General features: G+C 56.2%; 1 protein-coding gene across 2 annotated transcripts in view; it reads right to left on the minus strand.

Moving 5' to 3' along the window:
* Positions 1–60: 60 nt before the first annotated feature.
* Positions 61–10951, minus strand: part of JAK3 (Janus kinase 3) — a 15752-nt gene continuing 4861 nt past the window's right edge. Inside the window, exons 7-24 of one of the 2 annotated variants that reach the window (XM_024767392.1) lie at positions 10621–10743; positions 10364–10521; positions 9802–9913; positions 9406–9592; positions 8699–8826; positions 8338–8469; positions 7669–7753; positions 6727–6854; positions 5891–6023; positions 5657–5808; positions 5367–5517; positions 4582–4721; positions 4319–4508; positions 3698–3822; positions 3239–3411; positions 2791–2908; positions 2316–2426; positions 61–1386 (exon numbers count right to left, since the gene is read on the minus strand). In XM_024767392.1, the coding sequence (XP_024623160.1) occupies positions 1279–1386; positions 2316–2426; positions 2791–2908; positions 3239–3411; positions 3698–3822; positions 4319–4508; positions 4582–4721; positions 5367–5517; positions 5657–5808; positions 5891–6023; positions 6727–6854; positions 7669–7753; positions 8338–8469; positions 8699–8826; positions 9406–9592; positions 9802–9913; positions 10364–10521; positions 10621–10743 (2454 nt within the window). In that variant the 3' untranslated portion in view covers positions 61–1278. The remainder of the gene's footprint in view (positions 1387–2315; positions 2427–2790; positions 2909–3238; positions 3412–3697; positions 3823–4318; positions 4509–4581; positions 4722–5366; positions 5518–5656; positions 5809–5890; positions 6024–6726; positions 6855–7668; positions 7754–8337; positions 8470–8698; positions 8827–9405; positions 9593–9801; positions 9914–10363; positions 10522–10620; positions 10744–10951) is intronic. The other variant, XM_024767391.1, reaches the window with a different exon arrangement.

The following is a 10951-nucleotide window of genomic DNA, read 5'->3' on the forward strand; positions in this document are numbered from 1 at the left end:
ATTCCTCCCCGGCTCACACCCCCCCAAGGATCCCCATTGCCCAAGTCCAGCAACAAACCATCCTTTTCACTGAACTTCTTTATTCATTCAACAAACACTCCCAGAGTCCCCTCTGTGCCCAGCCCAGCCCCCAAGGAGCCTCCACGTCAGAAGAGACGGAGCTAGACGCAGACACCACCCCAGCCCTAGGGTCAGAAGTACAGGGCTGACTGGGAGTGGTGGGAGAACGTTCGCTAGGGAATGCTGCAAGGAGGTGATAGCTGGGGTTCTGAGAGATGAATAAGAGTTTTCCAGGGAGGCAAAAAGTGGCAGTAAAACCTTGCAGACTGGTGTGAAGGAGTGGTGGGGTAAGCTTAACCTGCACAAGATGCCTTCTCACAAGCCTCCAGAAGTTGATTCTGTATAGCCAAAGGGCCAACACTATTGCCCATTATACAGAGGATGGAACTGAGGCCCAGAGAGAGGAAGCAACTCTCCCACCATCACACAGCAAGTAAGTGGCAGAACCATGGGCTCCAACACCTGCGCTCTTAACCTCTGTACTCTGAGCCTCCTCCTTTCACCATGCTGTTCCCTCTGCCAAGAATGCCTTTCCTTCCTTCACCCGCTGAAAAACTCCTGTTAGGCTCCATTGTCATCAGTTGTGTGATCCTCTAGTCCAGACTGAAAGGGCCCCAGCGTACAGGGAGGAAAACTGAAGCCCTGGGACACTCAGGTTCAGTTAGGGTGGAGTGGGACATCAGCTTCTCCTGGTCTCTTACACAATTCTAAACAGTCACACAGGCTCCCCCCAAAAAGTGAATTTTCAGCCAGGGCAGCTCTCTTGTCCTTGGCTTCCTCCAGCTAAAGAGGGAGGGGGGAATAGAAGCCTGAGATCACATATTTAAAGCTATATAATGTCTCCTCTGGAAATGAGACAGGAAGCTCCAGGCCAGGCCCTGAGACGTTGGGAAGATCGGGGGGTACTTAACTCTGGTCCCTCAATTCTGGGGGTGGGGGCTCAGTAGACCCCACCATTGTATCTGTCTTGAATCTTTACAAGTTCCCAATGCTGCTGTTGCTCTACAAGCCAGGGGTGCTCCCCCAAGTGCAATGTCATTTGCCCCATGAGGGGGTCTCTGAAGCGGGAGGCCCAGAGAGGGGTAGGTCCCTGATCAAGGTCACACAGCCAGTCCATGGAGACCAGAACCCAGAGATCTGTGTGCAGGAGATATAAAAAAGACAGAGAATGGGGTTCTCCCTCTAGACAAGCAGGTGAGGGTCTCATGCCTCTGGACACTATCCCTGGCTTCCACTCCACAGTGCATCCAGCTGGGGGCCCAGGGTGCTGAATGGTGGCCGGTCTTGTGGGCTAGGGGCCCAGCACAGCTTCATGAGCTCATGAACCTGAGGGGGTGGGAAGAGACAACAGGGTCACATGTGAGTGGTAGGAAGGACATGACTCCTGTTCACAGTTTTAAAATATAAATTAGACTCCATCCCTCCCTTGCTCCAAAGCCTCCCATGGCTCCCTATGGATCTTAGAACAAAATTTCATCACCTCCCCTGCCTCCCTCCCTCTACCATCACCTCCATCACCTCCTCTCTTGTTCCATGCAGCCACATCTGCCCCCATCTCATTTTGTAAATACACCAAACTCATTCCCACCTCAGGGCCTTTGCACCTGCTGTGTGCCCTCTCCCAGCTTTCCCCATGGGTAAGATCCTCTTCCTCCTTCACCCCCTCTAAGAGGCCATCCCTGACCACACCCCCCCATCTCTTTCCAGACATTGATCACCACCAGAATGTTCTTGTTAGCTTCTGCCGGTTACAGGGAAGAGGGGTAGTATCTCTTCTGTCCCCTGCTGGGTCCCCAGCACCCAGCACAGAGCCGTCACACAGTCAGCGCTCAATAAATGTTTGTGGCCTGAACAGATTAATTTGTGAATGACCAACCACATGTCAGACACTTCCACAAAAGCTGTGATGAGAAACTGTAAGAGTCACCATCATTTATTGAGCGCCGACTGTATGCCAGGCTCAGAGCTGAGCAATGGAGAGATGTTAGCTAATCTGATCCTCTCCCACCCTATAAGGCATTGTTATTCCCATTTTGGAGACAGGTAAACTGAGGCTCTGAAAGTGTTTGTGACTTGCCATACAGTGAGAGAGCAGCAAGGTAGAGGCCAGAAATCCCCTTCAGCCTCATGCTCTGGTCCCTGCTCTCAATCAAGAGATGTCTGTGGTGGAGAGACCCAGAGGGACCAGCAGGCTTGCCCAGGCCCCCTGGTGAACCTACAAAGTGGGAAACTGAGGCAGGCCCTCCAGTGCTCACCTCACCAGGACAGGCAGGAGGTGCGGGCAGCCTCTGGCCGTCGGCCAGCAGCTCCAGGAGGCGGCAGAGGGCTGGCACATCTCTCTCACATCCCATCATCCGCAGGAACTCCTGGAGCCAAGGGGGAGGGCCCGAGGTGGGGGAGGAGCCATCCATGATGGAAGGGGGAGTGGCCGCCCGTGATGTGGGGGTCAGCCACAGTGAAGGGAAGAAGGGAATCACCCACCCGTGGTGGGGGAAGGGGCCCTCCTTAATGGAGGAGTTGGAATTGTCTGTGATGCATGGGGGAGGGGCTGCCTGTGGTGATGTGGGAGGTGGGGGTCTGCCATAGTGAAAAGGGGTCTTACTGGAGCCTCTAATGCTGGGACCAGGGGACCCTGAGCAAGAGAGGGACGCGGGCATAAACAGGACAGGTGTTGGCCAGGAAGGGGTTGGTGGGGAGGAGGGTCTTGGGGATCCAGGGGTGCCGACTCACGGCTGAGGGGCTACAGCTCTTGTCACTGTAGGTGAAGAGCTCGTACAGGACGACCCCGAAGCTCCAGACATCCGACTGGCGCGAGAAGATGTTGTCCGAGAGGGACTCTGGGGCGTACCTGGAGGGGAACAGGGAGGCCTTGGGGGACGACAGTAAGGCATAGGACGGGAAAGGACGCAGCCTCGGACTGGGGTAGCTGGTCAAGGTAGGTGGGAGTTATGAGAAAGTCTCCAACCCTGTGGCGCCCCAGGGCGGGGCCTGGGCGGGGTCAGGGCGGAGCCAGAACAAGAAAAGGAGCGTGGTCCGGAAGGGGCCGGGGCCGGGGCCGTGGGGGCGCGGCCAGGGCGGGCCCCAGAGCCTGGGGAGGAGGGGCGGGGCCAGGAAGGTGGGAGCAGGGGAGGGGCCTGAGTAGTGGGGAGGAAGGGTGGGGCAGGGGCGAGGTCTCTACCAGAAGATGGGGCTCTGGCCTGGCTCGCGGACCACGTAGTAGTCTTTGTCGAGCGGCAGCAGCTTGGCGAGGCCGAAGTCAGCGATTTTGACATGCGTCTCGCTCTCCACCAGGATGTTACGGGCTGCCAGGTCGCGGTGCACGCAGCGGCGGGAGCCCAGGTACTCCATGCCCTGCGGGAGGGCATGGAATATGGACCCCAGGATGACTCCGCAGGGGCCCCAGTCTGACATGGAATCCAACACCAGCCCCAACCCAGACCCCGAGCCTAACCCTACCTCTGACCCATCCTGCACTCCAGTCCTGACCTCAGCCCTAACTCAACCCCACTTCCAGCCTGACCTGGATCCCAAACTTCAACCCTCAGCCTTCCTGGCGAATCCACGCAGACCTTGCCCAGGTCGAGCCAGGTCAGTTCCCGCAGGTCTGACGGGCGCCCCGCCCTCTTCCGACCCGCACCTTGCAGATTTGCGAGGCGTAGAGGAGCAGGCGGCCAGCGTCAAGGCGCGCGCGGTGCCGCTGCAGGAAGTCGCGCAGGCAGCCGCTGGGCAGGTACTCCATGACCAGCCGCAGGCTCAGGCGGCCTAGGGGAGGCGGGGGAGGCAGGGAGGAGTCACCACAGGGCCTAACTTTGTCTACTCCCCTCCCCATTCTCCTTCCCGGTTCAGAGTAGGACCTCGTGTCCCTCCTGGCCTCAATATTGCTTTCTGTAAAAGGGGAACGGCAACAGTGACGCTTATCGCTAATATCTTTTTGAGTACTTTCAACAATATTCATTGATTCTTTTAAACCTCATAATGACCCATTTTTTTCCAGTGGGGAAATTGTCGATCCCAAGGCAGTCTAGATCAGTAAACAAGACCAGTCAGGGGGATATATGTATGTGTATAACTGATTCACTTTGCTGTACAGCAGAAACTAACCCAACATTGTAAAGCAACTCTACTCCGATAAAAATTAATTAAAAGAAAAAGACCAGTCAGTAGCACCCACACTGGCGTTCTCAGACCACCCTAAAATGGTACTACAGAAGGATGAGGATGTGTGATTTGAAGAGCATCCACTTGGGAGGTGGCTCACCTGGGCCATAGCTGACACCCCGGTACTTGACGATGAAGTCACTGTGGAGGGCTTTGAGGATCTGGATCTCCCGCTGGAAGTCCCTCTGCTGTTCTGGCCCGCTGTGCTGCAACTGCTTCACGGCCACCAGGGCACCTGTGTTGTCGCCCAGCGGGTCATAGCGGCACAGTTCCACGCTGCCAAAGTTGCCCTGGGGGGGACAGCAGGGCTGGTGTCCACGTGCATGGGTGCTACCCCACCCACCCCAGCCTAACCCTCCTCACCTTGCCCAGCTGTGAGATGTACTTGAGGTGTCTCTCCTCAAAGATGGTAGGGTCCTGGCAGGCATAGAGCTGGGCGCCATTCCAAAGCCCGTCATGGGGAGCCAGGGCACCAGGTGTGGGGTCTGAGAGGAGCTCATAATCTGGGGGGCACAGGCAGTGAGTGAGCAGTGCATTGGGCCCTAAGCCCCCACTCCTAACTGACTTGCTGTGTGACCTCCATCTGAATGTTTAGCCTCTCTGTGCATTATGGCAGGGCCTCTGCAAGCCAAGAAGTACTTTGTGGGGCTGGAAAAAGGTGCTCCTGGGCAAAGGCAGCCCTCTTATGCAGTGCACATGCCGTACACAGACCGAAGGGCATTTCTCAGACTCCACTGCCATGGGGTATGGTCAAATGACTGAGCTCAGTCTGATAGTGGACAGAGACATGCTGAATGCCCCCTTAGGCCCGGCCCATGGAAACCTAGGTGGGACCTTCTACACTCTCTCTTTTTTGCAGAGGATCCAGCAGGGGCCTGAGGCCATGGGATGGGGGGAAGCACAAAGGGAGAGTTTCTTGTTGACCTGGACACCCTCATTGAATGAGAACTAAACATCCATCACGTTCAACCTTGAATTGAGGGGCCTGTTTGTTACAGCAGCTGTTGAAACTCGTGCTGACTGTCACAGTCACCAACCATTCCAACCTTGCCAGGCACACAGGGCAGGCTCTACATGCAAACTTCGCTCTCCTACTGGGCCCAATATGACGTGCCGGCCCTGCCCACCCTGCCTGGCCCAGTGGGCACCTGAAGTGATGAGGCTGTTCAGGTCACGGATGACAGCGCGGAAAGAGGGCCTCTGGCCTGGCTCGTAGGCCATGCACTGTTGGATGAGCAGGGCCAGCTCCATCCACTTGGGTGCAGGCAGTTGCTGCCGTTCCTGGTAAAACTGGAGCTTCTGAGGACAGGAGGAGGGGCTGGTCACCCCCGGTGTACCCTCAGAAGGCACCCCCAGACACCCCCATCCTCCCCAAGCTGGACTTCAGTCTACCCTTCTGTCAAATGAGAGCTCTAGAGGCCAATACGCGTGCTCTGACCTTGGCAGGATCCAGGGTGCTGATGGGCATTGTGACACCGCTGAACACCTCCCAGACTGTGGCACCAAATCCCCACTTGTCAGCTTCCAAGCCAAGTGTTCGGGCCTCCTGGAGACACTCAGGGGCCACCCAGGGGATCCTGTCAGCGAGCACTGGTGGAGGGGCAAGGATGGGATCAGGGATCTGCTTCCTTGCCTCACTAGGCCCCTCCCTCCTCCACCCCTCAGCACTCACTCTCCAGGCTTAGCACAGTGGGGCTGACACCGGGATCATTCAGCTTGATGAAAGGCAGGTTCCCGTCAGCCCCCTCCCGAGCCAGGAGCACCTTCCGGGCTGAGACATTGCCGTGAGGGAGACCTTTGTCTTCCTAAGTGGACCAAGCATAGGAAAATGCCAAGAATGATGAATGAATCTTCTGGCTGGCGAACTCCTGCACATCCTTCAAAGCCCACCTGGTACTGCTCAGGCTGTACTTCAGCATCTTCCCTAGACTATTGGCAGTCCACCCCCCGTGTCCCACCCTCTTCTCAAACACTGCTCCCCCATCCCATGGCTCCCCACTCCCTTCAGGATAAAGTCCAAGGTCCTCAGCCCGGCACTCAAGGGCCCTTTGAGATCCAGCTCTTGTTCATTCTTCCCATGAGCTTCTCTCTCCCACATCTCCACCCTGTTCTCCTGCCAGGCAACCTGCCTGGTGCACCCCAGGACAGACAACACACCTTCTAAGCTGCAGCCTTTGCCCAGGCTGTTCCCTCAGCCTGACATGCCCTCCTTCCTTTCTCCTCTTAATGAACTTCTACTTAATCTTCAAGGTCCCAACTCTAATGTTCTTTCTTCTGGAAAGCCCCCTGCCCTGGCCAGCCTCATTGCTCACTACTCCCCTCAATTTCCATGAATTACAAGCTGTTCCCTTCTGCTCTTACACCTCTGAACCTGTTTATATGCTGTTCCCTCAGTCTAAAATGCCCTCCCCTTGCACCCTTGCCAAACTCCTGTCCACACGACAGAGCCCACTCTCAAAGCCCCGTACACTCTGTGAATGGAGGGTGGAGCAGCAGAGGAGCACTCACCAGATAGTTGAGGGCATAAGCCAGCTGTTTGATCACCTGTAGCTTCCAGCTGGCCGGCACCAGCTGGCCACACTTGCGCAGATATGTGTCCAGCGCTCCCAGGTATACAAATTCCTGCACCATTATGCCTGGTGGCAGTAGCGGGGGGCACGGTTGGGAGGTAGGACTGCACTTGTGTTCAACAGGCTATGCCCCAGCTCCACCTTCAAGGGTCCCTTGAACTCTCAGCTCTGAATTTTCCCTCCCCTATTCCTCCATCCTTACCCTACTCACCTCTCTTCCTCCCCATTTCCCATCTCAGAACCATTTGTCTGAAATGCCTGGAAGGTGCCAAGCTCTCTCCATGACTCACTTCCAGCCCTTTGCATGTTCTGTGTTTCTGCCTGGACCATCCCTCTTCCTTCACTTCCGTAATGCCTATTTATCCTTGCCTTTCCAGCTTAGAACTTATCCTTGCCTACCCAGAATCATTGCTTGACCTCCAAGCTGGGTTAGCAGCCTCTGATCACCCACAATGCCCTGCGCTGCCCCCATCACACAAAATCATTTATCATCCTGATCAGCTTATCGTGTTCTACGCTAGGCACCCAGCTCCTGGCACATACTTGGCTCCCAGTAAATAGCTGATGAGCTGAACTGATGGAACCGAGGCTTGGAGAGGTAGCATGGACCTTGCAAAGCTGCAACAGAGTGAGATTGGAACCCAGGTCTGCCTGACTTGAGATAATTTTGGGGGGCTGGTATTTGTGGGAGCCTGGAGTTGCTTGCCCAAGGAGTGGTGATTCAGGGAGATGGATATAGGCTTGGAGATTTGAGAGGGAGGGTGATAGACCCTGGTGGAACGGAGCCCCAGCCAGGGCAGGCTCTGGATGTGTACAGCTATTGCTGCTGTAGATGGGCTCAATGAGGCAGGGCAGGGGTGGGGCGGGGAATGTCTCTCACTGTCTCCAGCCATGCACACGCCATGGAGCAACACGAGATGCTGGTACGACACTTGGCTCATCAAGGACGCTGCTTCCAGGAATGACTGGGGAGGAAAGAAGGGAGAGAAGATGCATGGGTTTCTTCCACTTCAGGGTCAGACCAAGGACCCCAAACTTGCTGCTCTCACACCTGCTTAGGAGACCTGGCCGCCAGCCTCCTTTGGCCCTGGAGTCCGCCATTAGTGCACACAGCACTCTGTATCATGATTTTCTGATGGAGGCAGGAAGTCCCCACTGTATTCTACCTTGAATCTCTCACACAAGTGGGAGATCTGGGGTTTGAGAAGGGCTCAAACCTTCCTCTGTGTTGCCCAGCCCCTGCTGATGCCTCCATCCGCATCATTCCTCTCTTCTACTTTGCTCGTTTCTCTCTGACCCACTGGCCTCCTTGCTGTTCCTTAAACATGCCAGGCTTGGCCCTGCCTCAGGACCTTTGCACTGGCTGTTCCCTCTGTCTGGTGTACTCTTTCTGTTTGCATCTAACTTCCCCGACCCTTCTATATTTCATGGAGATGCTGTGGCTACATTTCTGTTGTTTTAAGACCCTGTGTGTTTCAAATTCCTCTGAATCCATGACTCCCTCTCCACCCAGGCCCTAACCCAGGAGGCCTGGTTCCACCTTGCTCACCTCCATGCAGTTCTTGTGCTTGGCATCCATCACTTTGAGCAGCACCTCTGTCTCTCGGGCCTCCCCATCCACAACCTCATGGCGACAGCCCCGGTAAATCTTGGTAAAGGACCCGTGACCCAGGTTCTCATGCTGGAGAGTGAGGGGGCAACATGAGAGGCCAGTAAGGGGGCTCCCATGGATCCAGTCCCCTAGCCCTGGTCCAAGCAAGGCACAGATAATGGACTCATTTTACAGATGATGAAACAGAAGCATAGGGAGGTTACATCACATGCCTGAGGCCACACAGAAGAGATGGATGTAGACCTGGTCTCTCTGGATCTCAACTGAGGCATCCCCCCCATTTCCTGGGGCCCCTTACCCACTCCAGGCTGTCAGCAGGGATCTTGTGAAATGTCATCTGACTCAGCTGGCATTGGGATTGGGGCTGAACAGGGGATGATGTGGGTGGGTTGCAATCTCTCCGGACCACAATCAGATTGGACTTTTCTATGGGGAGTGGATGGAGGAAGAAAACCAGAGGTTAGAGGTGAAAGGTCCTCAAAGGTTTGCTCACTCCCTGTCTCAGTGTGGGGTCTTCTTCAGAAGCCAATACTAAGAGGAGGACTCGAGGGCACATAATTTATTTGAAAGGAGACTCCAGGAAGTCCCAGTGAGGGGTGGGAGAGTGAGACAGAGAGGGAAGGAACCCTGCAGTGGGTGCAAATGAGCAGGTGATGCTGTGGGCAGCCTGGTCTCAGTCCTGCTAGGGATTCTGGGAGACTCTGGAGAACTCACACCTCAAAGCTGTCCCATCGAAGGGGTTTGTCTGAGAGCAAAATTCACCCAGAGGAAGAGGCAAGAGATGGACAGAGGCTAAGTGCTAGTGACATCACTCAGATCCAGCTGTGCCCGGATCTAACCATGCCTGAAAGCAGCCTCTATCCCACGAGTCCCGAATCACCGTTTTTTCCCTCCTAGACTACCTTGACCTGCAGTCTCTGCCACTTGCCATACAAGAGCTGGAAAAGACACAGAAAGGCAGGGACCCAGATTGATCACTCAGCTCAGGGGAGAAAGCAGGCTCACCTTTGGGTCTGGGGGTGCAGCAGAAGGTGAGGTTCAGCTCAACCCCATCCACGTGCAACCCACCATCCCAATAGGCTGCCAGGAGCTCTCGAAGACTGCTGTGGGGCTGGCCAAGGCCAGCCAGGGAGAAGGTTCCTGTGGGGTCGCACCGGATGAGGCAGCCCTTGTAATCAGGGCCCAGGGGGGTCTGCAAAGAGGAGTGGTCCCTGAGTGGGAGTGGGCGGCACCCTCCCCCTCAAATCTCCAAGCCTTTGCCTATGCTGTTCCCTCCACTGGGAATGCCTTTTCCCTCCCCTTCTTCAGGAAGTAATGCTGACTCATCTTTCAGTTCTCAGCTTAAATATCATCTCCTCCAGGAAGCCCTCCTTGCCCTCCTGGCCCCTATGGTAGACTGACCGGGACACAGACAGTTAGGAGGTAGCTGTCGAAATCCTGGGGACTGCGGCGGAGAACGTAGGAGCCTGGAAGTGAACCCCCAGTCTTGAGTTTGTTGATGGCAAAATCCAAGCTGTGGGGAAAGGTGGGAGGGAACTGAGATTTGAAGATGGAGAGAAACAGAGAGATAGAGGCACAGAAACCAAACTAAACCTGAGTTCTAATTCTGGTTTCTCTGAAGCCCTGGGAAGGTCACCAGGTAACATTCCCTCACTCCTTCGCATTTATAAATTGAGCCAGAAGTTGGGCTTCTGCCTCAGGGATTGAAGAGGAGGCTGCAGGTGAAGCCGGGCACTGCGAGCATCCCCAGAAAATGGCTCTGGGGCCTCGAGGAGGGAAGCGGCTGCCCTGGCAGCAGAAAGGAGACCCCAGACTCGTTCAGCGCCAACTATGCACCTGGCGCTGTTCAAGCACTTGATCCCTTGTCCAGGGCTCCTGAAAGGCGAGGACACAGAGGCTCCAAGAAGGGGAGTGACCGAGATTCGGTCCCGGTGAGTCTGGCCACATGGGGGCGGGTCCTTACGTGATGGGGCCATGGCACTGCTCAGCCACCTGCTCCAGCAGCCGCGGCGGCGCCACCTCCTTGCAGAAGTAGTGCCCGGAGTCAGTGGTCAGCCGGAAGTAGCCATCCACGAGCGCCACGAAGGACAACGCTGCGGGCAGCCCCGGGAACTCGGCCTCCTGTGAGGATCCGCGTCAGCGCACGCTGCGGCCCGAGGGTGACAGTCCCGCATCCCTGCCCTCGGGTAAGGCAGGAGGGGAACGGGGTCCAGCACCCACCAGGATCTGGTTGTCTGTCCTGGTGATGGTGACCAGGCGGTGCTCCCCGGCGGGGCCAAAGCGTGGGGCCTGCTTGATGCTGATATCCACGATTTCTGGAAAGTCGCAGAAGGGCTGGAGGACCTGGGAAGAAGGGGGAGGACTGCAGCTGGGGATCCCTCCCACTCCGAGCCCCCAGTCCCTTTTGGAAGCCTGGACCCCACCAACCCATACAACCCGTACTCATGAGACCTGCCCCTCTCAGCCTCACCCAGTCACAGCCCTCTTCCACCCCACCACTGCCAAACCCCGCCTCCTTCTCTCGGCAGGTCCCCCAGCCCACCTCCCCCCC

Source organism: Neophocaena asiaeorientalis, unplaced genomic scaffold (assembly GCF_003031525.2).
Source record: "Neophocaena asiaeorientalis asiaeorientalis breed wild unplaced genomic scaffold, Neophocaena_asiaeorientalis_V1.1 scaffold87, whole genome shotgun sequence".
Classification (NCBI taxonomy): Eukaryota; Metazoa; Chordata; class Mammalia; order Artiodactyla; family Phocoenidae; genus Neophocaena; species Neophocaena asiaeorientalis.